The 27,979-nt window shown below is 36.5% G+C and overlaps 1 protein-coding gene across 3 annotated transcripts in view; it reads left to right on the top strand.

The window, feature by feature from the left end:
• The window catches only part of GPHN (gephyrin), a 531,607-nt gene that overhangs the window by 429,006 nt on the left and 74,622 nt on the right, over positions 1-27,979 (top strand). For all 3 annotated transcript variants that reach the window (XM_061156856.1, XM_061156854.1, XM_061156855.1), the window contains 2 exons: positions 13,491-13,583; positions 22,622-22,677. In XM_061156856.1, the coding sequence (XP_061012839.1) occupies positions 13,491-13,583; positions 22,622-22,677 (149 nt within the window). The remainder of the gene's footprint in view (positions 1-13,490; positions 13,584-22,621; positions 22,678-27,979) is intronic.

The raw sequence follows: 27,979 nt of genomic DNA, 5'->3' as shown, positions 1-27,979 counted from the left end.
AAGTGATGTTATATGATATATCTCTTTCTCTGAATGATGTACTTCACTTAAGTGAAGTAATGTACATCTCTAGGTCCATTCATGTTGCAAATGATGCAAATGGCATCATCTCATTCTTTTTTAAGGCTGAGTACTGTTCCATTTTATACACACACACACACACATACACACTATTTCTTTATCCATTTTTCTGTGGATGAACATTTAGGTTGCTTCCATGTCTTGACTATGAACATGAGGTTGCATGTGTTTTCAGATTAGTTTTATGTGGATATATGCCCAGGAGTGGAATTGCAGGATTATATGATAGCTCTTATTTTACCGTTTTAAGGAACCTCTGTACTGTTCTCCACAGTGGCTACACCAATTTACATTCCCACCAACAGTGAGGAGGGTTCCTTTCTCTCCACACTCTTTACAGTATTTATTATTTGTAGTTTTTAATGATGGCCATTCTGACTGGTGTGAGCTGATACCTCATTGTAGTTTTGCTATTCATTTCTCTAATAATTAGTGCTATTGAGCATCGTTTCATGTGCCTGTTGGCCATTTGTATGTCTTCTTTGAAGAAATGTGTATTTAGGTCTTCTTCCCACTTTTTAATTGAGTTGTTCAGTTTATATATATTAAAGCTGTATAAGCTGGTTGTATGTTTTGGAAACTAATCCCTTGTCAGTAGCATTGTTTGTAAACATTTTCTCCCAGTCCATAAGTTGACTTTTTGTTTTGTTTATGATTTACCTTTGCTGTGCAAAAGCTTTTAAATATGATTAGGTCCCATTTGTTTATTTTTCTTTTTATTTCCCATACTCTAGAAGACAGGACCCCCACCCCCACCCCAGATATTGTGACTTATGACAAAGAGTGTTCTGCCTATGTTTTCCTCTAGGAGTTTTATGATATCCAATCTTACATTTATGTCTTTTATCCATTTTGAATTTATTTTTGTATATGTGTGCTAGTCACTCAGTCATGTCTAACTCTTTGTGACCCCATGGACTCTAATCCTCCAGGCTCCTCTGTCCATGGGATTCTCCAAGCAAGAATACTGGAGTGGGTTGCCAGTTCCTTCTCCAATTTTTGTAAATGTATATGGTGTTAGAGAATGTTCTAATTTCATTATTTTACATATGGCTGTCTAGTTTTCCCCACACCACTTATTGAAGAGACTGTCTTTTCTCCATTATATATCCTTGCCTCCTTTATGGTAGATTAATAGACCATAAGTGCATGGGTTTGGGGGCTTTCTGTCCTTTTCTATTGGTCTATAAGTCTGTTTTTGTTCCAGTACCGTACTGTTTTGTTTATTGCCACTTTGTAGTATAGTCTGAAGTAAGGGATTGTAGATTGAACTTTTTGCTTCATTCTTTCTCAAGATTGTTTTGGCTATTCAGAGTCTTTTGTGTTTACATACAAATTTTAAAATTTTTTGTCCTAGTTGTGTGAAAAATGTCATTGGTTAATTTGATAGGGATTGCATTGAATCCATAGATTGCTTAGGTAGTATGATAATTTTAACAATATCAATTCTTCCAGTCCAAGAATACAGTATATTAATATCTTCCATTTGTTTGTGTCATCTTTAATTTCTTTCTTAAGCATCTTATAGTTTTCAGAGTATAGATCTCTTGCCTGCTTAGGTAGTTTTATTCCTTGGTATTTGTTGTTGTTCTTTTTGATGTAGTGATAAATGAGACTGTTTCTTTAATTTCTCTTTCTGATCTTGTACTGTTAGCATATAGAAATGCAAAAAAATTCTGTTTATTAATTTTGTATCCAGCAGCTATACTGAATCTATTGATGAACTCTAATCATTTTCTAGAAGCATCTTTCGGATTTTCTATGTATAGCATCATGTCATCTGCAAACAATGACAGTTTTACTTTTTTCCCACTTTGGATTCCTTATATCTCTTTTTTTCTCTAATTACTATAGCTCGGACTTCCAAAGCTATGTTGAATAAAAGTAGCCAGAATGGTCATCCTTGTCTTATTCCTGATTGTAGAGAAAATGCTTTTGACTTTTCACCATTGAATATGATGTTAGCTATGGGTTTGTCATTGATGACCTTTATCATGTTGAGGTATGTTCCCTCTATGCCCACTTCCTGGAGAGTTTTTATTATAAATGGATGGTGAAATATATCAAAAGCTTTTTTCTGCATCTATTGAGAGGACCATATTTTTTTTATTTTTCAATTTCTTAATGTGATGTATCACATTGATAGGCAGATAGTGAAAAATCCTTGCATCCCTGCGGTAAATCCCACTTGATCATGGTGTACAATTCCTTTTTTACCATTTATTTATTTATTTTTGACTGTGCTGGGTCTTCGTTGCTTTGCATGGGCTTTCTCTCGTTGCAACAAGTGGGTGCCGCTCTTCACTGCGGTGCTTGGGCTTCTCACTGTGGCGGCTTCTTTTGCTTCAGAGCACAGGCTCAGGCACATGGGCTTCAGTGGTTGCAGCACGTGGGTTCAGTAGCTGCGGTGCGAGGCCTTAGTTGCCCAACAGCATGTGGAATCCTTCCAAACCAGGGAGCCTCCCAAACTTCACTCATAGTTGTAGGTTTTACGTTTAGGTCTTTAATCCTTTTTTAGTTAAGTTTTGTATATGGTGGAAGCTAAGAGTCTGGCTTCCTTCTTTCAAATGTGGCTATCCAGTTTTCCCAACATCATTTTTTTAAAACTATCCTTTCCCCATTGAGTGGTCTTGACACCCTTGTCAAAAGTCATTTGACCATATACATGAGTGTTTATTTCTGTGCTCTCTATTCTATTCCATTTGTATTAGAGCTCTCCAGATAAACAGAACCAATAGAATATATATAGGAAGAAATTTATTATGAGGAATTGAATCACATGATTATGGAGGCTGAGAAGTCCCATGATTTGCCATCTGCAAGCTGGAGACCCAGGAAAGTTGGTGTTATAATTCCATTCCATGTCCAAAGGCCTGCAAACCAAGGGAGTTAATGGATAAAGCCCATCCAAGGGCAGGAGAAGACCAACATCCCAAGTCAAAAGGCAGGCAGGAAGCAAAAGGGACCATTTTTTTCTCCACCTTTTGTTCTATTCAAATGCCCAGTGGATAGAATGATGCCACCCATGTGGCGAGGGTGATATATTTTATTTATTTCACCAATTCAAATACTAATCTCATCTGGACATATTCTTTTGGAATTGCATATGAATTTTAGGATGTATTTTTCTATTTCTGAAAAAAATGCCGTTTGCATTTTAATGAGATCACATTGAATCTATAAGTGACTTTAGGTAGCATGGGCTCTAAGAATATTATGTCTTTAAATTCCTGAACAAAGAATGTCTTTCCATTTATTTCTTTCTTCTTTATAATTTCTTTCAGCAATGCTTTATGGTTTCCATTAGTATCTCACTTCTTTTTGTGGCCAAATAATATTTCATTGTATGTATTGGGTTTTTATCCATTAGCCCCGTTGGTTTGCAGGCCTTTGGACTTGGACTGGGATTATAACACGAGTTTTCCTGAGTTTTTTCTGAATGAACTTTTTGGCTAATCCAATATGCATCACTTTTATTTATCCATTCATCAATTGATGATCTGTTGGATTGTTTCCATCTTTTGAGTATTAATGAATAATGCTGCAATTAATATTTGTTTACAAGTTTTTGTCGACATATGTTTTCAATGGACTTCTCTGGTAGCTCAGCTGGTAAAGAATCCGCCTTCAATTGACTCCGGTTCAATTCCTGGGTCAGGAAGATCCCGTAGAGAAGAGATTGGCTACCCATTCCAGTATTCATGGGGTTTCCTGGTGGCTCATATGGTAAAGAATCCTCCTGCAATGCGGGAGACCTGGGTTTGATCCCTGGGTTGGGAAGATCCCCTGAAGGAGGGCATGGCAACCCACTCCAGTATTCTTGCCTGGAGAATCCCCACAGACAGAGGAGCCTGGCAAGGTACAGGCTGTGGGGTCGCAAAGAGTTGTACACAACTGAGCAACTAAACACAACACATGTTTTCATTTCTCTTGGATTTATCATTCCCTTTTAAGAAGAACAGAATTTAAATAATAGCAAAGACTCCTGGAAGTCTAGGCTGCTAAAAGTTATTTTGAATATAACCTGTATTTTTTGTTTTGATTAGACACAAAGGAAAGAAAAAATACAGTTTTGTGTCTTCAGAAACTTAAGAAACCAAATGCACACTTCTAGCACCCATCACCCTAAAAACTCTTACACACAATTTTGCAAGTACTTACTGACATACTACCAACTGAATATACAGAGTCGTATTCAGAGGGGCATCAGGAGAACCTATATCTTTAATGAAGTCTTGAAATAGATGATGGGCATTTATTTATAGCAAAAGGAAAATATCCAGGTTTAGGAAAGTCATGACTGTAATCATGGAGGTAAGCATCCATTATACAAAAAGATTTGCTTAGTATAATGGGCTCCAGTTTCATCCATCTCATTAGAACTGATTCAAATGAATTCTTTTTAATGTCTGAATAATATTCCATGGTGTATATGTACCACAGCTTCCTTATCCATTCGTCTTCTGATGGGCATCTAGATTGCTTCCATGTCCTGGCTATTATAAACAGTGCTGCGATGAACATTGGGGTGCACATGTCTCTTTCAGATCTGGTTTCCTCGGTGTGTATGCCCAGAAGTGGGATTGCTGGGTCATATGGAAGCTCTATTTCCAGTTTTTTAAGAAATGTCCACACTGTTCTCCATAGCGGCTGTACTAGTTTGCATTCCCACCAACAGCGTAAGAGGGTTCCCTTTTCTCCACACCCTCTCCAGCATTTATTGCTTGTAGACTTTTGGATAGCAGCGATCCTGACTGGCGTGTAATGGTACCTCATTGTGGTTTTGATTTGCATTTCTCTCATAATGAGTGATGTTGAGCATCTTTCCATGTGTTTGTTAGCCATCTGTGGAGCCCATTATACAGAGTGAAGTAAGCCAGAAAGAGAAAGACCATTACAGTATACTAACACATATATATGGAATTTAGAAAGATGGTAACGATAACCCTATATGCAAAACAGAAAAAGAGACACAGATGTACAGAACAGACTTTTGGACTCTGTGGGAGAAGGCGAGGGTGGGATGTTTCAAGAGAACAGCATCGAAACATGTATATTATCTAGGGTGAAACAGATCACCAGTCCAGGTTGGATGCATGAGACAAGTGCTCGGGCCTGGTGCACTGGGAAGACCCAGAGGAATCAGGTGGAGAGGGAGGTGGGAGGGGGGATCGGGAGGGGGAATACATGTAAATCCATGGCTAATTCATATCAATATATGACAAAAACCACTACAATATTGTAAAGTAATTAGCCTCCAACTAATAAAAATAAATGAAAAAAAAAAGATTTGCTTAAAGGAGTCTAAATGGGGAATAATGAAAGTAAAAGTTAACAAGATGCAAGATGTCCTTCTCTATTTTATGTACTCTTTGGGTGAAGTTGTTTGTATTAATATTCGATTGATATGACTCTTTTCCCTATTTATCCAACAATTCCCTCCTTAGTCCTAATCATTAATGTACTCATTCATTGACTCAGTCATTCAGCAAACACTCATTGAGGGCCTTTTAAGTACCAAACACTGTGTTTGGTACTGGGGATACAGTGATGGGTGAGTTATGCTGTGAAAACAAGGAATTAACAACTTAATGAAGAAGTCAAGGTATAATAGCTTCACAAGCAACCTAATGTAATGTGGAAAGTATACCATAACAGATGGATACAAATGTTTGAAAAATATGAAGACTGTATATAATCCCTTCAAACCATTCTGTATCTTGTCACTAGGTACTTAAAAGTTCTATTAAAAAGTGCTATTCCTTAAAAGTTCCATTATCTCTGAAGAGATTTAAATGCTGCTGGGAGGTTAGCTTGAAGTCATTACTTTCCTTAAAATCCTCCATTGGATTCCCATTTTCATAAGATTAAGTTTAAATTCCCTTGATCCTGCTTCTGTTGTTGAAAATGCCCCCCGCTCTTCTCCTACTTCGTTTGTACTTAAAACTTTAAAACTCAGCGTAGGTATCATCTCATCTAGGAAGATTTTCTTGATGTTCCACAAATTGTTGGTTAGGTGGTTTTTTCCTATTGTTGTTGTCACTAAGTCATGTCAGACTCTGCAACCTCATGGACTGTAGCATGACAGGCTCCTCTGTCCTCCACTATCTCCCAGAGTTTGCTCAAATTCGTGTCTTTTGAGTTGGTAATGCTATCTAACCATCTCATCCTCTGCTGCCCCCTTCTTTTGCCTTCAATCTTTCCCAGCATTAGGGTCTTTTCCAGTGAGTTGCCTCTTCACGTCAGGTGGCTAAAGTATTGGAGTTTCAGCAGCAATCCTTCCAGTGAATATTCAGGGTTAATTTCCTTTAAGAATGAGCGGTTTGATCTCTTTGCTGTCCAAGGCACTCTCGAGAGTCTTCTTGAGCACCACAATTAGAAAGCATCAATTCTTTGGTGCTGAGCCTTCTTAACAGACCAACTCTCAAATCTGTACATAACTACTGGAAAAGCCATAGCTTTGAGCATATGGACCTTTGGTGGCAAAGTGATGTCTCTGCTTTTTAATACTCTGTCTAGGTTTGCCATAGGTTTAGTTCTTTTGTGTATTCTTGCCATCTCATCTTTGTCTCTTCTGCTTCTGTTACATCTTTATCACTTCTGTCCTTTATCGTGCCCATCCTTACATGAAATGTTCCCTTGATATCTCCAGCTTTCTTGAAGAAATCTCTAATCTTTGCTAGTCTTTGAAACTCTGCATTCAGCTGGGTGTATCTTTCCCTATCTCCGTTGTCTTCTACTTCTCTTCCTTCCTCAGCTATTTGCAAAGCCTCCTCAGAAACCACTTTGCCTTCTTACATCTCTTTTTCTTTGGAATGGTTTTGGTCACTGCCTCCTGTATATTGTTATGGACCTCCATCCACTCTGTCTAGTCACCTCCAATCATAAGGGATTTGATTTAGGTCATACCTGAATGGCCTAGTAGCTTTCCTTACTTTCTTCAATTTAAGCCTGAATTTTGCAGTAAGGAGCTCATGATCTGAGCTGATTTTTTCTGTATACCTCCCATATTACCCTAAAGATATATTGTCACTGCCCATACTGTACTATCTTGTACTCATATTTTTATTTTTCCATATTCGCCTTTCTCTCACTGTTACATGTGAATTCCTTGAGGAAATCAGTCAGGTCTTACTACTGGCGTGTATTTTTGCCCACAGTGTCTAGCATATAGTAGGTTCCCAGTGTTTGATGATGAATGAATAAATAAATTAGTCAATGAACTGTTTTTTCTTGTTTAGAGGCAGAAGACCAAAGACATAATAGCTGAGCTGAAACTTAAGGGATACCTAAGATTCACTAGGCACAGAAAAGAAAGGAAAAAAATATTCCTGTCCAAGGCAACATTATTTGCAAAGGCATAGAAATAAGAAAAAGCCCACCATGTTTAAGATGCAGCAAATCATTCTTTGTATCAGAAACTAGACACTTGTCGGAAATAAAGCTCAATCTCAGTATAAACATTTTCCAAATTATGCTGGGCAAGCCTTACACTAGCACTACAGAATTCTTAAAATAGGATCTGTGTATTATTTTGTAGCCTAGTGAATCTTGGGTAGATTGTGGTATTAAATAACTCACTTATAGGATGTAGAGAACAGGGAACCTCCACCTACACTGTTGGTGAGAATGTAAATTGGTACAGCCACTGCAGAAAGCAGTATGAAAGTTTCACAGAAAACTAAAAATAGGACTACCATATAACCCAGCAATTCCACTCCTGAGTATGTATCCAAAAAAGCAAAAACACTAATGAAAAAAAATACATGCACCCCAGTGTTCCTGGCAGCATTATTTACGATTGCCAAAATACAGAACCAACCTAACTGTCCATCAACAGATGAATGGATAAAGATATTACACACACACACAATGGACTGCTACTCATCCATAAAAAAAGTATGAAGTTTTGCCTTTTGCAGCAATGTGGATGGAATTAGAGGATATGCTAAGTGAAGGGGCTTTCCCAGTGGCTCAGGCAGTAAAGAATCAGCCTACAATACAGGAGACCCCAGTTCGACCCCTGGGTCAGGAAGATCCCATGGAGAAGGGAATGGCTACCCACTCCAGTATTCTTTTTTTTTTTTTTTTCATTTATTTATTTTTTTTTTTTATTATTAGTTGGAGGCTAATTACTTCACAACATTTCAGTGGGTTTTGTCATACATTGATATGAATCAGCCATAGATTTACACGTATTCCCCATCCCGATCCCCCCTCCCACCTCCCTCTCCACCCGATTCCTCTGGGTCTTCCCAGTGCACCAGGCCCGAGCACTTGTCTCGTGCATCCCACCTGGGCTGGTGATCTGTTTCACCATAGATAGTATACATGCTGTTCTTTTGAAACATCCCACCCTCACCTTCTCCCACAGAGTTCAAAAGTCTGTTCTGTATTTCTGTGTCTCTTTTTCTGTTTTGCATATAGGGTTATCATTACCATCTTTCTAAATTCCATATATATGTGTTAGTATGCTGTAATGTTCTTTATCTTTCTGGCTTACTTCACTCTGTATAATGGGCTTCAGTTTCATCCATCTCATTAGGACTGATTCAAATGAATTCTTTTTAATGTCTGAATAATATTCCATGGTGTATATGTACCACAGCTTCCTTATCCATTCATCTGCTGATGGGTATCTAGGTTGCTTCCATGTCCTGGCTATTATAAACAGTGCTGCGATGAACATTGGGGTGCACGTGTCTCTTTCAGATCTGGTTTCCTCAGTGTGTATGCCCAGAAGTGGGATTGCTGGGTCATATGGCAGTTCTATTTCCAGTTTTTTAAGAAATCTCCACACTGTTCTCCATAGCGGCTGTACTAGTTTGCATTCCCACCAACAGCGTAAGAGGGTTCCCTTTTCTCCACACCCTCTCCAGCATTTATTGCTTGTAGACTTTTGGATAGCAGCCATCCTGACTGGCGTGTAATGGTACCTCATTGTGGTTTTGATTTGCATTTCTCTGATAATGAGTGATGTTGAGCATCTTTTCATGTGTTTGTTAGCCATCTGTATGTCTTCTTTGGAGAAATGTCTGTTTAGTTCTTTGGCCCATTTTTTGATTGGGTCATTTATTTTTCTGGAATTGAGCTGCAGGAGTTGCTTGTATATTTTTGAGATTAATCCTTTGTCTGTTGCTTCGTTTGCTATTATTTTCTCCCAATCTGAGGGCTGTCTTTTCACCTTACTTATAGTTTCCTTTGTAGTGCAAAAGCTTTTAAGTTTCATTAGGTCCCATTTGTTTAGTTTTGCTTTTATTTCCAATATTCTGGGAGGTGGGTCATAGAGGATCTTGCTGTGATTTATGTCAGAGAGTGTTTTGCCTATGTTCTCCTCTAGGAGTTTTATAGTTTCTGGTCTTACATTTAGATCTTTAATCCATTTTGAGTTTATTTTTGTGTATGGTGTTAGAAAGTGTTCTAGTTTCATTCTTTTACAAGTGGTTGACCAGTTTTCCCAGCACCACTTGTTAAAGAGGTTGTCTTTTTTCCATTGTATATCCTTGCCTCCTTTGCCACTCCAGTATTGTTGCCTGGAGAATTTCATGGACGGAGAAGCCTGGCAGGCTACAGTCCATGGAAAGAGTCAGACATGACAGAGCTACTAACACACACTATATACGCTAAGTGAAATAAGTCAGACAAAGAAAGATACTGTATGATATCATTTATATATGGAATCTAAAATAAACTAGTGAATACAACAAAAAAGCAGCAGACTCACAGATGTAGAGAACAAACTAGAGGTTACTAGTGGGGAGAGGAAGGAGGGAAGGGGCAATAGAGGGGTAAGGAAGTACAAGCTATTAGATACAAAATAAGCTACAAGCATATGTTGTACAACACAGGGAATATAGCCAATATTTTATAGTAACTATAAATGGAGTATAATCTTTAAAAATTGCAAACCACTATGTTCTGTGCTTGTAACTGATATAACATTTACAGCAACTATATTTCAATAAATAATTAAATAAGCACACTAATTCCTTGTCATATGTACATCTCAATCTGTCATTATTCTCCTCAGATTTGCAGGCTATTTTTTAGTGTTTATGTTTATGGTAAAATGGGAGTAAGGAGGGGCAATTATTACTGTTAACTTACATAACAGAATTTTTACTTCAGTCTCCAGAATCTAATTGCACCAAATTATGGGTGAGTAGACCCTATACCTTAGGAACCACCCAGAATGGAATGGCACAGTAGGATATATGAGTAACTCAAGCATTAAAGGGAGAAATCAAGTCAGCTGATACGCCTTTCTCTAAATTGGCCATCAATGAGACCTTAGTTAACTTATGTTAAGTTGCTGCAGTAGCTAAGACTGTCAGTATCAACAGGCTTTCAGACTTAGCATACTAAGTGTTCAGCCTCTTTCTTCCTGGAATATAGAAGTAAAAGCGTCTTGATGAGCATGTATCACTTCTCTTGGGCTACTGGCAAGGACCTAGGGAGGAAAAATACATGTGCTAACTGTTGATGACAGCCGTTCTTTGTAGTTTTTTATGGTGGTGGTAACACATAAGACTTACCATTTTAATCATGTTTAACTGTACAGTTCAGTGACACTAAATATATTGATGTTGTTCTGCAACTGTCACTACCTTCCATCTCCAAAACTATTTCATCATCCCAAACTGAAACTACATACTCATTAAAAAATAACTTCCTATTCCTCCCTTTTCCCAGCCCATGACAACCACCGTTCTACTTTGGATAATTATAATTTTGAATACTCTAATTACCTCAAATAAGTGAAATTATATGATGTTTGTCCTTTTGTGGCTGGCTTGTTTCAGCTATTTTCACTTATTTCATAATCCCTTCAAATTTCACCCATATGTATATGGATAACATATGTAAGAATTTCCTTCTTTGTTAAGGCTGAATAATATTCCTATATGTATGTACCACATTTTGTTTACCCCTTCATCTGTCAGTGGATACTTGGGTTACTTCCACTTTTTACTATTGTGAATAATGCCACTGTAAAAATAGGCACACAAATATCTGTTCAAGTTTCTACTACTACTTCTTTTGAACATATACCTAGAAGTGAAATTGCTGGATTATATGATAATTCTATCTTTAATTTTTTGAGGACTCACCTTGTAGCTTTTTTAAATGTTAGAACAGAGAAAGAGCAGTATGTGAAGGGTATGTGGGGAGCTATTGCCATTGTAGTAATGATTGAAGTTCTAAGATCTAAATTTCAGTTCTGTCTTAGCTATCTGTAAAATATGTGATCTTGGGTAGGTTATCCTGTTTAAACTTCTCTTAATTCACCTCTAAAATGAATATAATAATGCTTTACTAGATTTTTTTAAGAATTAAATGAAATTATATATGTGATATTACTTGGTAATTTATAAAATGCTTTATCAACATTTATTAGATAACTAGATCAGCTGCCAGAAAAACTCAGCCCTGGTGCTATCTTTGACTATTAAATACTATTATTGAGTTATTCAAATCCCTGCAAACTTATTCTCTCAGGATCTGTACTGGTGTCACACTTCCATTTTCATTCACCACACTGGATAGAATAGTTTCAAATAAGGAGCTAACCCAAGTAGTTCATTCTGACCCTAAGCAGATGCCATAGGATCCACTACCAGAGGCTGCCTTATTGCTTCAGGTTCATTTGAGAGTTAATGTTGTATATGTTTATACAAACAAGGCCCTCTAGTCCCACCACTTCCCTGGTTTTACAAAGTATGGTCCATAGCTCAGGATAGCTCTAGAATAGTTTCAACCTCCTGAAAGTACATACAGCTAGTTCTCCCAATTCAGGTGTCACTTTCCTTAAAAAGGGTCAATATCACTATCACTGTGGATCAGAGTACAAAATTTAAAATCGGTCTGTACTTACTTCTTTGTCCTGGGTTCTGGAAACCAGAGGACCCAAAGTAGCTAGGAATGACAAAGCTAAAAACAAAAGACAGACCCCAAAAAAATTCATCCATCCAGCTCTGGAAACAATAGAATTTTCTAAACCTATACAAACATGTGTAAATCAAGTTCTGTATTACTTATAGTCTTTGGAGGGAAGTTTGATTTTTTTTTCCCTCCTCTTCTTCTTCCTTCTCTACGTCCTATTAATTATTATATTATTTCTTTAATAGCAATAGTAATGATAATAATGGGATTCCCTGGTGGCTCAGACAGTAAAGCGTCTGCCTACAATGTGGGAGACCCGGGTTCGATCCCTGGGTCGGGAACATCCCCTGGAGAAGGAAATGGCAACCCAGTTCAGTACTCTTGCCTAGAAAATTCCATGCATGGAGGATCCTGGTGGGCTACAGTCCATGGGGTCACAAAGAGTTGGACACGACTGAGCAACTTCACAATGATAATAATAAGGGCAGATTCTGACTAGAGGATTTAAGTAATTGGTCGTGACTCTTGAAACTTTTATTCTTATTGGCATGAAAAAAACTCCTGGGAGCTCGCCAAAGATGATTGTCATCCAGAGTATATGAATAGTGGTTTGAATAGTCACTTCACACGATAGATTACTGATGCTCTTCTTCTACTCACTGCTTTTTTTTTAAGTTAATAAAGTCAAATTTTTGGCTAAAGTTAAATAGAATGCTAAGGGAGCTCCTTTCTTTACTTTTCTCTTCTAAAAGAAAAAAATTATAAATATTACATGTGATCATTGTAGAAAACTTGGAAACTTTCAGAAAAGTATAGCATAGGGTATAAAAGTATACATAATTCTAATATATTGCAGTAAACAAATACTTTTCAATTTTCAGGTATGTCCTTCCCATCTTTTTCTATTGATCTATACACATATATTTTAACATAGTTAAATTATACTTTACATGTAGAGTTCTACATGTTTTAAAATGCATATTATAAGAATTTTCTTGTGTCAGTGAATATTCTTTATAAAATACAAATATTGTATACTATTTTGTCATAAGGATACATCACTGTTTAAATTTCTGTATTGTTAATCTTTTTATTTCTTTCCATTTCTCACTAATGTAAGCAACTCTTAAATAAACACAGGAAGACTTGTCCATTTTCTTAGAAGTGAAATTACTGGGTCAGTGACTATGACTATTAAAGAACTTGCTTTTTAAGGAAAATCATCTTTGAGTTGTTAAAGGGCTTATGACACATCAACTTGAACACATCTTTGACGACTATGGAGCTACTCGTATTCAAATAACCCCTACAAGTGTTACTAATCATTGACTGAATCTAATCTTTCATTTCAGACACTAGGATGCATCTCTTCCTTCTGCCACCTATTTCTTGGGATAGAAATCAGGAGATCTGACTGAGCCCTTATACAAGCTTTGTCAGACAAGTACTTAATGTCCATCTTATTTAGGACCACCTGTTTAACCCACTGCACTCAACATCCATATTTTCCTTTTTTTCTCTTACAGATGGAATGGGGCGAGTCCTTGCTCAAGATGTATATGCAAAAGACAACCTACCCCCTTTCCCAGCATCAGTAAAAGATGGCTATGCTGTCCGAGGTAAATATTTTGGTTTTCTTGAGTATCAACATACTCACATTGGTTTTGGGTGGTTTGTTGGCTTGTTATGCTTTGTTGTTGGTGTTCTGTTTTTAGATTTTTGGCTCAGCCTAGGTACCTAATGACTGTTACATCTGGTTCCCACTTGTTTGTAAAAATTTATTCACAGATAACAATATTAACCTACACCTAAATATTTCCTGGCACAATCTTGAGTAAAACTTCAAAGAAAATACTGTAGTTACTTGAAAATTCTTACTCACAAATAAATAAGGAGAGATTGATAAAGACACTGTGCCATAATTCTTTTGGCCTCTACATACACCAGATAGCAGACAGTCTTAGTCTAAAGTTTTCCAGATGTTCTCTAGTGGAAAACATCTATAGGTCCAAGGAAGACAAGCAAATTCCCACCATCGGGACAAAGTGGGCCAGTTTTTTCTTTTGCTTTAAATTCAAACATCAGTAAGAGCTTCATAGAAAGCAAGTGTGAGGGAAACCTCTAGATCCCTAGAAGGTTCTATATTTCAGAGCTCCAAAGCCCCAGATGGTACCAGCAGTTCACGCCTTCAGAATTGCCTAGGATGACATAAAGCTGAAAAGCAAAATCATTTGCCTCCCTAAATTCCAATTTAAGAAAACACAAAATTAAATTGCAACTGAATTGCTTAGAAACTAATACTAGTTATATTATATTGGCTGACATCATTGAAGAAACGTCTAAAAACATTCCCCATTTTATCAGAGCTGTTAAGAATGCCAGTTCCTTTTTAATGATCATTTATGGAGTCCCTTACTTGACTGTCTTCATTTTTTATTTTTATTTTTATACTCTTATCTAACCATTAAAATATTTTCCTCTTTCTTGTGATTAAATATGTTCACTGATCTCCTCCGTGTTGCATGACCAACTCTTAGGAGTATCTTTCTGTGTTGGAGACAGTAGAACAAATGGTTAAAGTTCTAGACTTCAAGCAAAGAAAGAGTGATCTGGGCTCTCGTACGAGTTCCATCTGTGTAACTTTAAGCAAATCAGTTCAATTTTTTGATCCTTGGTTTTCTTGTCTATAAAACTGTAATAATTATACCCATACTTACCCCAACAGGTTATTGTGAGGACTAAGTGGGACTGTAGAAAGTCTTAAAGTATCTGGCATAAAAAAAAGCTCTCAAAGTTTTTCATGTTTAATAATAGTACCTATTATTATCAATCTTATTAGTATTATCATATTTACTTAAACCATCTCTGAAAAAAGGATAACATTATCTGAACTGTTATTCTCATAAAACAATGGAGAGGTTAATTCCTCCTAGTATATTCTTTCTCACGAAGCTGTCTTAAATGCACCTAACTTAGCTTGATCTCACTAAATTAGTTGTTTTCGTTGTCCAGTCACTAAGTTGTGTCCAACTCTTATACAACCGCATGGACTGCAACATGCCAGGCTTCCCTGTCCTCTATTATCTCCCGACTTTGCTCAAGTTCATGTCCATTGAGTCAGTGATGTTATCCAAATTAGAGCTGAAAACAAATAACAAATACTCACTGCCTCCTTTGTTTTTTAAGTTCATTTCTATAATGTTTATTAAGATGAATATTGTTCAGAAAGAAATTATTTTAGTATTCTGATAGCCTCATTGACTCTTCTTTCTTATTCCTTCTAAAATGTAACTTCTGTCTGAACTTTTAATTGGTAGGCATATTGGATTGCTTTGAAATGACAAAGAATTCTTACTTCCAAAGTAGAACAAACAACTACAGCAGATGAAACACCAAAGGGTCAAGAAAGTCTATTTTTTTTTACATTCTCAGTAATATAAAGTAGGAGAAAGTGAGGAAATATATGAGACAGAATTATTAAATAATAAATTATTATAAATAAATTATTAAATAATATGAGACAGAATTATTCCAAAACAGAATGTTGTTCTGTGATTTTTACATAAGGTAGCAGCAGCTCAATATAAAACTATTGCTTTTAGTTTTTTTAGTTAGCCCACATGAACAATGAAAGAGCCTTTCTGCAACTGTAGAGTCTATCAAAGAAATGTACATATAAAATTACCATTTAGACTATCATATTCTATTGTTTTAAAGTGGTGGTGTTTTTAGTTATTTCACACAGGTACACAAACATACAGAGACATTTGAAATGGCATCTCACAATATAAAAGATTCAACAGACAATCTGCCATGCAGCTAATTCACATTATTTCTTTCCTGTGAAGTATTGCTAGTTCTCTAAGATATGGAACATATAACAGAAACATAACACATAACAGAAAACCGTCCTGGAAATGGTTACATTTCAAAGTTGGAATGGTTGGTTAATTACGATCAACATCACAATTAAGGCAGCAGAGGTTCTCAGTGAACAAAAAGGCATGGCCTAAGTCTTTCGGTGCTGAACACCACCCCTAGGCAGTGTTTTGGTAAAGAATAGCCTTGAGGCTGTTGTTGTGGCTCTCTACCACTCTGCGTCCTATACCTCTTCTCTCCACCCTGTCTTCCTTTACTCCAGTCCTTCCTCCCCACTCCCTTTATTCTCCCTGTTTTTCTTCTCCTCTGCCTTTGCCTTAGGCCTTCCAGTAATAACCCGTGGCACCTGTGAACATTGCTAACCCTCTAGGTGTAAAGAGGTTCCTAACTTGCTCTGGATCACTAAGCATTAGCCAGTATCCTTCAGAAACATGTGGGATAAAACTCCAAACCAGTTGGAGGATCTCTTGCTTTAAGGTATGTGGGTTGAAAAATCAAGACAGTAACAAATAGCTAAAGAAATAGGAACAGCTTTTAAAGAATAAGAAAGAATAGAGTATAAAGAAGACAGGAATTAAACAATGATGATGTAAACTAATAAATCTAAAACTACATTCAGGAGGAGGAGGGAGTGAATTTGGAAGATATAAGCAAAGAAAATGAAAGTAGCATTTACCAGCTGGAAGCAATACAATAGTTTTATTCATATTTTTGAAGAGTTATTTCTCCCTTCACACTGATTAAGCTAATCATCTTCTAGATGCATTCACAGCCTCCTATAGAGATGTGGGTGCCCATTGTCTCACAATTGCTTCTTAGTTCGTTAATAAAGGCAAAGATATCTTGATACCAAGTTAACTCTCTTGAAAATGTTCAATTTGAAAGACTTATCGCTTCAGAATTAGTTTAGGTATCATTTAGGCAAAGGAAAAATTATAAACAAGCTGATAATTATTTTAAAAACCATGTGCAGCAAACAATTCTGGAAAATTAAGAGAAATCTTTGCATTTTAAGTTAATAATTTTTTTTTCTTTTTTACATGCTGATTAAATACATGCTTATGGAAATATAGAAAATCAAAAAGAGCATTTTTAAATTACCCATTATCTCACTGTCTAGCTGCTATTAACATCTATGTACTTCCTCCCAGTAGGTTAAAGTACATACTAAAATTCGGTATAACCCTTTAATTTTGAGCTAGTTCTTATTCTGTCACAAAAGTCATGTTTAAGAGTTTCTGTTTTGTCCAGTTAAATCCTGTTTGGCCGTAGCTGGTTCTCCAATTCATTTGACAGCCTTTAGTCTTCCACCATTGGACACTTTGGATGAAGAAGAGAGCCTTATGATATAGGAGCACTACTCGTGTGAGCCAAGAGATAATTTGAAATAATTAATTTTAGTTAATTCCAAAAAGCTTAAAATAATATATTTAAGGAAATAATATATCCTTTCCCAATACTAACAATGTATGAGCATTTTTCTCCTGGAAGATGATGATAAAGAATATGAAATGCCTTCTAATTCATCTGTTCTACTCCTTGCTCCCTGCTTTCCAGGCAGCAGATTTAAAATCCCAAACAATTCTCCAGATTTAATCCCTCAGTATAACTGCAGCAAGTATTAATCCTGTCGTGTCTCTACCCTTGCCTCATCATCTACCCTTGCCACCACGCCAAACTCTTTCTATAATGTTAATTTTAGTATACACACAAATACTATTACCCTGTTACCTATCCACCAGTCTTAGTTTGGTTCTAGAGTTAGAGTAAACAAAATCTTAGTCCCTCTGCCTTATTCCTCCATTGAATATACTTCCTAGGACCTCTGAAAGTTATGCTATTTCTCTGGCCTCCATTTATTCAACCCTAATATGGAAACAATGAAACTTTTGTTACTGAAAATAAGTGAATAGCTATAAAAGATTTAAAGAGAGCTCCCACGTGACTAGAAAATGAAAATGAGGGATAATTCTAGGGCAAATAGCCTTAGGATGATCATTTTCTGTATATTGCCACGTTGAATAGTTATCTAATGCTATCAATTTTATATCAAATGATATAATCAGATCTTCAAATAAAGAAGTGAACAAGACTAAAAGTGTTTTCACATTAAAAAGGTGGAAGTGGAAGCAGCTTCAGGGTCTAGAATTAAGCATTATAAATTGCTTACACAGTGCATTTGCTGTTAGGATTTGGTTTATATTGCTTTTATCACTTCCTTCAAATTAAATTCTGTAGTTGCAAAACATGAAAAGCTATTAACCGAAATGCCAGAATTGGGGGATGGGGGTAGCAGTGGAAAGAGTCTAAGCCTTTACAGAAATCCTTGCAATCCATCCATTGTTTCTAATGTATACTGTGGCTTATTTAGTTTCTTTCTTTCCAAGCTTTAGGTTCATCTGCCACTGTACCTCCACTTCTGCCCCCTCCCACCCAAACTGGTAGAATTCATCTTGAAAATGGCAACCTTTTTCTTTTTTTTTTTTTTTTTACATATCTCTTTAATAGATTTTTAAAATAAGTATCAACAAGTTAGGTAGATTGATCATTACTTTTCTGCCTTTATAGCAAATAACGAGCCTTGTTGGTGTAAAATCAGAACTTCTGTTGTAGTTCACTAATTTTTTATTTAAGTTTTCTATTAGTCTGAATTTGTCTGGATTCTGTTCAGTCTTACATTGCTCTGCTTCTCAAAAAGGGTAGTCCCTGATCCAGCTGCATAAGCATCAGCTTGTTAGAAATGTAGAACCTCAGGACCTATCCCAGCCTACTGAATCAGAATCTGTATTTTAACAAGTTCTCCAAGTGATTTCTATGTACATTAAGAGTTGAGAAGCACTGTTAAAAGGGAAATGATAAGAATGGCTCCTCCATTGGTATCAGGGACTTTCTATAATGTTGGTTGACTGAACCTTCCTCAGCCAGCAACAGAGAGGCATAGTTCCCAGGTGGAAATTTTCAGAGGAAAGTGGAGAACCTAGTTAAAGTGAGACATATTCTCTCCCCAGTCAGTGTACCTTCCTTGGTAACAAAGCATCTTGCTTCTTTCACTTAAAGACTGCTTCGGATGTTGGCTTCCCTGACACTCTATACCAGCTTGGCTCCACATTATCTCTAGCCACTCATTATATAATGACATTTGCTTGGAGCGCTTGTGCAGAACATTGAGATGAGCGTTTTGAGTGTATGTGTATTAGAATGTGTGAAGAGGGAAACAGGAAAACAAGAGGAGGGCTGAAGAGCAGACAGTTTCAGAAAAGAAATATAGGAAGTGATCCCTACCTCAAAAGAGCTTATTATCTAGCTCAAGAGATAAAATACACACATTTATAAAATTATTTAAGAAAATTTACAAAGCACAATACTAATGCATACAAGACAGTTTACAAACTTCCTACCTAAGTATTATAGAAACGCAAAGTTCATTTCTTTATTTTAACAAGTATTTACTGAGCATTAATGACAAGCTTAACACTATGTTAGACATAACCTAAGTTATATGGACAAGTTATATCAGAGCAATCTTTCTAAACATTCTAAAGATGGTGAATGTTGACTCCCATTTTGAAGAAAATGATATACCATGAACCAGCAGAAAAAGGAAGGCATTGAAAATACAGCATTTTGTATTAGAAAATATTTATTATTTCATTCATGGATTCATTTTTCTAAAAAGATTGTTAGGAGCCACACTCGTTCATTTCTTTCACTTGTGAATACTTCATATATTGAACACTTATTGAATACCTATTTTTCAGCAGGTACCAGGAATTTCCCTGAGACAAATAAGCAAATGATTACAAATACATTAAGAAACCGTAATTAGAGTTACTTCAGGAATACACTGGGGAAACAAAAGAGAACAGGGAAGGAAGTCAGATATGACTTCCTAGAAAAGGTGACACTTGAGCTGAGTCCTAAAAGCCAAGAAGTTTTTAACCAGAAGGCAGGGAGAAGGAAAGGGCACTCCAAGCAGTGGGAGTAGCATATGTTATGGAGCTGAAATATGAGTCATCTTGGTATTCTTGGTACTTGAGAGAGTAGCTAGACTATAAGATAGATGGAGGACAAGAACCAGAGCCTTTACACATACTGTTTCCTTTAGGTGAATATCTTTAGATGCAGCATGTCCATTTCCATTTCCTCTCTCTCTCCCCCACCCACCACCTCTCCCTCCCTCACATGCGTGCGTGTGCGCGCGCACACACACACACATACTTTTTGCCTACTTAGTTCTGGCTTATCCTTCATATTCAAATCATAAATCCTTTATATCAAGGTGGCTTTCCCTGACCCTCCAGGGTAGTTCAGGTACTCTCAGTGTATGCTCTCATTAAATTGTGTTCCTTTCCTTTAGAGTGGTTTTCTTAATTTATATTTATATATTCATTAATGTGACTATTTGATTAACATTAAAATCTTATCTCCCTCACTACCTCAGTGGCTTTAAGAGTTTTGGTTTCACCACACTCATAAAAAGACAGGCACTAAATACATTATACATCACAAACCAAGGATATGCATATACAATACATATAAATATATATGCATGCATATAAATAAACAAAATAAGTTTCTTGAAATAATATTCATCTTTACCATGTGTGATAAAATATATTTTCTATTTTTCACTTAAAAAATTGCTTACAAGATGATTTTAGAGCCCACCTCTATTTGTGTAAAACATTGCAACAAATTGACACTGCATTAAAATAGAAACAGTATCTAGTTTTACTTCAGTTTCCCAGGTGGCTCAGTCATAAAGAATCTGCCTACAGTGCAGGAGACACAGGTTCAACCCCTGGGTCAGGAAGATCTCCTGGAGAAGGAAATGGCAACCCACTCTAGTCTTCTCACCTGGGAAATCCCATGGACCGAGGAGCCTGGGGAGTTACACTCCATGAGGTTGCAAAAGAGTTGGAGATAACTTAGCGACTACACAACAACTAGTTTTACTCTCTACCCTGTCCCAGCATCTAGTATGACACTTAGGGCATAGAAGACACTCAGTAGAAATTCAGTGAATAAATGAAAGAAATAAAAAGCCTTAAAAGGTATTATTTTAAAGTATGGTTATTCTCATTTTTATCAACAAGCGAACTGAAGTTTAGAGAAAATTTTAGTAATTTGTTGAAAGTCTAATAAAGGTCAGAACCAGGATTCACATTCAACTTTTACTCTAAAACCATGCTAATTTCCCCTTGTTCAAGAGGCAAAAAAAAGAAAGTGTCTAGGTTGCTTATGGGGAGGCAGAAAGCTGATAATATCTCTAGCAGAAAAATAAAAATGTTTATTCAGATTTGAGATGCAATTAGTGCAAAACTCTGAAAGATAATTGACTTCTTAATTTTCTAAAGTAAGAAAATTATGATTAGTTTTAAATACTGAGTGTGGGTATAGATGAAACCAAATTGGTAAAATGTTGATAATTGTTGAAGCAGTGATTTCTCTGTTTTAAATTATTTCATTTAAAAAGAAAAAAGAACCCATGAAAGCAGCATAATAAGAATGCCATTCAGGAAAACTGCAGTAGTCTCTTTTTTACAAGTAAACACTGAAAATATTAATACAGTAGGATTCCAAAAAACAGCAGAAAGCCAAGAGTTTATTAACTGAGACAAAATCTAAAAAGCACAAGATACAACATCTAGTAAGTAGAAGACACCTAATGTTAATTTTTTGTTCCTCTTCACATTAGATTAACCAAAGCCAGCTATACAAAAAAAGTGACTTATAAGCAGCATTGTATATATAACCCTTTAGAAAAAATACTGCTTTGCAATCACATAAAGAAACAATGAATTTTATATCTCCTCTCTAAAAGATGGAAAATGCTTTTTATTATTTATAAACATGGCTGCAAATATGATTTAAAGATTCATATAAATAGTGTTATGTTTGCTGTGTGTGTGCCCCCAGACCCTTGCTGTATGCCGATTACAGGGAGGTAATGGTCATGATCATAAAACTCATTAGGTACATATTGCCTTGCCAGTGGTATTGGTCTGGAATCCACGTCATATGTGAAGAAAACCCTTTTAAATACATTTATCTTCAGGAGTATTTTTTCATCTAGTCATTACTGTACTGTATGTGGGAAAAAATTGGATAAGAAGTTTTCTCCATCTCAATTCTGAAAGTGCTTTCTTCCAGTTTAAAAATAAGCAGTCAATGGAAATTGTGATGCAGCACTGCCTATGTATTTTTCTTTTTAGCAGCATTTTGATCCTTCATAAAAAAATAATGTTGTATTGGAAATTTAGGGTGTGAGTTTTTAAACCCTAACTCTATCACTATCACTTGTTAAAGGTACTGAACCTCTTCTACCTGAGATACTTTATTCTGTAACTCATTTCCTTCAACCATCAAATGGAGAATATATGTTCTTCCTACTTCATGTATAAGTCTACACAAGTGTGTACACACACATCACACATACATACCCTTTTATTTAGGAGGATAGGCTAAAAGAACTTCCTATTTAAAAGTGCAAGAGTGGAAATTATGGAACAACAAGAAAACTGCCTCCAGAGACACCAGGAAAGGGCACATTTAGAACCACTTCTATTGGTCTTGTAAGTTGTGGATACCAACGATCTAACTAGTGTAGTATTTTAGTAACAAAACTTTTTTCTAAGCTAGGAGATCAGAAAAGTGTTCCAATTTCCTGAAGCCTTACCTAATCATTTGAGTCAACTTTTAGAATTCCAAGACTAGGTTCCTATTCCTTGCCATAGGTGCATTCTGATGATTGTTCTTGGTTCTGTTCACCTCACAGCTGCTGATGGCCCAGGAGATCGTTTCATCATTGGAGAATCCCAAGCTGGTGAACAGGTGAGATTCATAGGCCTGAAAAAGGCCCTAAAAATTTTAGTTTCATGGATTTTCAGAGTCTAATCCTAAACTTCTGCCATTGTTTTTATGGAAATCTTAGAGAAGGATTAGATGGGTCATCAAAGAGATGAAATGATGATTCCCCTGAGAAAGAATCATGAATTCCTTCTTAACTGAAAGAACCTGCATCTAGTCATATGCAGCGTGGACATAGTGTTATTAGTATATCTCACAGACATGCCCCACAAGCATTTTCCAGTCCTGCAATTGGATGAATCTTTCTTCTCGTATAAACATTAATGTTCTGAATAGAGCTATAATTTCTAAGTGGTTTTCTCAGACTTTTCCCCAACTCATTTATAAACAGGAAAACTTAGAAGAAGCAAATTATTTAATCTTTCTTGCTAATCATTTTGATTAATTTTACTCATTAGGGAGCTCACCAGAAAACAGGTATACATATATTTCTATTAAGAAATGAAGTACTAAAAATAAAAGAAAGAAAGAAGTACTAATGGGCCATGGTGGACATACAATAGAAGTCCTCTTACTGCTTTTGATACTAGTAATTGGTCATTTGATTGGAAATAAGTTACAAGTGGCAAATTATCTTTTAAAATAAATATAAATTTAAATTAAATAAATGAACATTTATTTGTCATTAATCTGATGGAGAGCCAAGGCTTTTCTTTTAATAAGTATCTGTTATTTGAGTTTCTATTATACCCACTAGGCACTATATGGGATTTCCAGTGTTGGTTTCTTTAAAGTGGAAGAAATTTTAAGGACCTTTGCACAGTGTCTAAGTATAGACTCCTTCTAGATTTTTATATTTTTACAGTACTTTTTACAGTTGTTTCACCTACACCTAATTTGACAGGAATTCTTTTTTAGCAGACTTTTTTAAATGAGATGCTCCAAAGGTTTAGGTTAATTTTTTCAGGAAAAATAAAACTCTTTTTACCCTTATATATCATTGGTTTATGGAATATTTACTTAAATAACTTGGTCAGTAGCAGCTGTTGCCACAAACTGGTACAAACAAGTTTGGGAACAAATAGTTTGCATCTTAGACCAGTAGTTTACAAGTGTCTAACAGTTTCAAACTTAAGAGTGTACTGTAGGCATCATCTTGTTCAGTAGGAAGCATATGTTAATCTAGTGAGCTGTGCAAGTTGATTAAAAGAGCTCTTTCCTTATTGACTAGAATCAGAAAAAGACCAGCACACTTTCCTGCTGTCATCAAGCACTCATAAGCATTGTATAAAAATAAAGGAGGAAATAATAAATAGAGCAGTTGAGCAAAAGCTATGTCCCACACCTTAGCATGTCCTCCCATATGTACTAAAAATAGAGAGGGGTTGAGGAAGTATACAGGAGCATATGATGCTAATGGTGGCAACCCTAGCTCCCTCACCTCTACCAAGGAGTATGTGTACAGAGCTCTGATGCTGAGCCTAGCACTACAATAATTAGATCCTTATCCATGCTATACATAGGCTGATTTCAGTCTTCATGACTGTTTTCCTGACAAAAAGAACAACTAGTCTTGGGTCCCTTTTTTTTTTTTTTTTTTTAATAAATAACTTACATTGTGATGTCACAACTTTCTTGACCTCTTGGTATGTATATCCATCAACAATGGACATCTAAAGCATCCATTTTTTAACAAAGCTCCAAAATACTAATTATTCAAGGAATACTTCTCTGATCTTCAGTTGAGTCTATCCAACATTTATCAAGCATACTTAAAGTTTGTACCAAGCACTCTGCTAGGTTGTAGGGATTACAACCTAATCTACAAAGTAGATTAATACATGATTAATACTCTGAACAGTTTATATCTAGTGGAGGAAACAGAGTATAAACAACTAAATATAATACAATATATTAAGGGTTAAACTAATGCTGTCAGTCATGTGCTGTGGAAAACAATAGAGAGGTTAAGCGTTTCGTCCTAGAAGGGTTAGGAAGATGACATTGGAGCTGGGCGTAAGAGAGTTTTTACAAAAACAGAAATGAAAAAGGACCATTCCAAGCAGAGAGAATAGTGTAAGTCAAGACCTAGTAGTGTTTGTGGTAGTCACAGCCTAGTATACTTAGGCATAAATAGTAGATTGTTAAGAACCTTATGGACCCTTAAACTTTATTACTAGTTACGACTTCCAACTGAAAACTAGAAGCACAGAAAAAGTTGTGAAATTTAAAAATTGCCAGCCTCTTGTAAGTTCTCATAAAAGTATGATAGGAAAAAAAGATCAACACTATACAAGAAAACAGGGGTTTTCCTCAAATTACCTGGGATGTATTTTATCTCTAACAGATGTATCATCCACATACACACTTTAAAGCAATCTCAGAGATCTTGCAAAAACCAAATTGCTCACTTAGTGAAAGTACATATGCTTGAGACCTAGGGTGCCACTGCATCCACTAAGACAGTTTTTTATTTACAACATACTTTATTGGTGTATGGATTACTTGATCTTAGTCCCTTACCATTTGGTCCTATTGATTAGCATTCAGTATCAATTCAGTCACTCAGTCGTGTCCTACTCTTTGCGACCCCATGAACCGCAGCATGCCAGGCCTCCCTATCCATCACCAACTTCTGGAGTCTACCCAAACCCATGTCCATTGAGTCGATGATGCCATCCAACAATCTCATCCTCCGTTGTCCCCTTCTCCTGCCCTCAACCTTTCTCAGCATCAGGGTCTTTTCAAATGAGTCAGTTCTTCACATCAAGTGGTCAAAGTATTGGAGCTTCAGCCTCAACATCAGTCCTTCCAATGAACACCCAGGACTGATCTCCTTTAGGATGGACTGGTTGGATCTCCTTGCAGTCCAAGGGACTCTCAAGAGTCTTCTCCAACACCACAGTTCAAAAGCATCAGTTCTTCGGCACTCAGCTTTCTTCACAGTCCAGCTTTTACATCCATACATGACCACTGGAAAAACCATAGCCTTGACTAGATGGACCTTTGTTGACAAAGTGATGTCTCTGCTTTTTAGTATGTTTTCTAGGTTGGTCATAACTTTCCTTCCAAGGAGTAAGCGTCTTTTAATTTCATGGCATTGGACACTTTCAATTTCAGTTATGCAATTATGAAGTTCTATCTTTGGACAAAGTTCAAAAAATCCAACTCAATACCTCTATTAAGGAAAAAATCAAGATTTTGATAGTTTTTATTTTATATAAAGTACATGAAGTATAAAAATTAAAAACAGTATTCTTAGCAATCTATAGGAAGTACCTCATGTATTGCTAGAGTTTTTCCAGTTGATTCAATTCAGTTGCCATTTATATGTCTACTCTCAGTGGATATATAAATATCTTTGTATATCTGGGAATATGTTTTACATTGGGTTTAATATAAGTGAGCTGGTAGGAATCCTTCAGCTAGCACTTAGAATTACTGTTTTGGGATAGGAGCCAAATTTTTTAATAGCGACTCAAAAAACACTTAAGACTTGGTTTAAGCCAAGAAGTAGAGAAAATTACAGGTATAACCACATTAAAACTTAAAGTAAATTTGCATAGTGTGGTACATTGATCCAGACTAAATTGAGGTATCCTGCAGGCTAACACACTTCAGCTTAAGAAGCAACTACCTGAAACTCAGTTTGGGATTCACTTTCCCAAAAAGGCAATTGCAGCGGGAAAAAGTCTTTAAGTCTGCATTAAATATTTTAATTGCACAAGCTCATAAGATAGTTTTGATATTAACACCTGTACTAAAAAACAAATATATCAAAACATTCATACTTTTCATAAAAAAGTCACTACACTGCAAAATGGTGATGTTTAGTGAATTAAGAAATGTACCAGATAATAAGCAGGATCTGGCACTGAAGAAACAAATTAATGCATTGGGCCCTAAGTTGTTGTTTTTTTTTTTAATTCTATGTATTATCTTGGTAGAAAATTACAGTGTTGTTGTTGTTCAGTCGCTCAGTCATGTCCGACTCTTTGCAACCCCATGGGCTGCAGCACACCAGATTTCCCTGTCCTTCACCATCTCCAGGAGCTTGCTCAAATTTGTGTCAAGTTGGTGATGCTATCTAACCATCTCATCTTCTGTCATCCCCTTCTCCTCCTCTGTCGTCCCCTTCTCTTCCTGCCTTCAGTCTTTCCCAGCATCAGGGTCTTTTCCAATGAGTCAGCTCTTCACATCAGGTGGCCAAAGTATTGGAGCTTCAACTTCAGCATCGGTCCTTCCAATGAACATTCAGGATTGATTTCCTTTAGGATTGACTGGTTTGATCTCCTTTCAGTCTAAGGGTCTCTCAAGAGTCTTCTCCAAAACCACAGGTCAAAAGCATCAGTTCTTGGGTACTCAGCCTCCTTTATGGTCCAACTCTCAAATCCATACATGACTACTGGAAAAACCATACCTTTGACTATACGGACCTTTGTTGGCAAAATAATGCCTGCTTTTTAATATGCTGTCTAGGCTTGTCAGACAAACCCTGGTAGCTAAGCTGGTAAAGAATCCACGTGCAATGCAGGAGACCTGGGTTCAATCCCTGGGTTGGGAAGAACCCCTGGAAAAGGGAACAGCTACCCAACCCAGTATTCTGTCCTGGAGAATTCCATGGACTGTATAGTCCATGGGAACTCAAAAAGTTGGACACAACTGAGCGACTTTCACTTTGCAGGTTTGTCATATCTTTTCTTCCAAGGAGCAAATGTCTTTTAATTTCATGGCTGCAGCCACCATTTGCAGTGATTTTGGAGCCCAGGAAAATAAAGTCTGTTTCCATTGTTTCCCCATCTATTTGCTGTGAAGTGATGGGACCAGATCCCTTGATCTTTGTTTTTTGAATGCTGAGTTTTAAACCAACTTTTTCACTCTCCTCTTTCACTTTCATCAAGAAGCTCTTCAGTTCCTCTTTGCTTTCTACCATAAGGGTAGTGTTATGTGCATATCTGAGGTTATTGATATTTCTCCTGGCAGTCTTGATTCCAGCTTGTGCTTCATCCATCCCAGCATTTCACAAGATGTACTCTGCATATAAGTTAAATAAGCAGGGTGACGATACACAGCCTTGATATACTCCTTTCCCAATTTGGAACCAGTTCATTGTTCCATGTCCGTTTCTAACTGTTGCTTCTGGACCTGCATATAGATTTCTCAGGAGGCAGGTAAGGTGGTGTGGTGTTCCCATTTCTTTAAGAATTTTCCACAGTTTTTTGTGATCCACACAGTCAAAGGCAATGAAGCAGCAGTAGATTTTTTTTGGAACTCTCTTGCTTTTTCTGTGATCCAGCAGATGTTGGCAATTTGATCTCTGCTTCCT

This window comes from Dama dama, chromosome 12 (assembly GCF_033118175.1).
Source record: "Dama dama isolate Ldn47 chromosome 12, ASM3311817v1, whole genome shotgun sequence".
Classification (NCBI taxonomy): Eukaryota; Metazoa; Chordata; class Mammalia; order Artiodactyla; family Cervidae; genus Dama; species Dama dama.
This window is presented reverse-complemented; position numbering and strand designations above follow the sequence as displayed.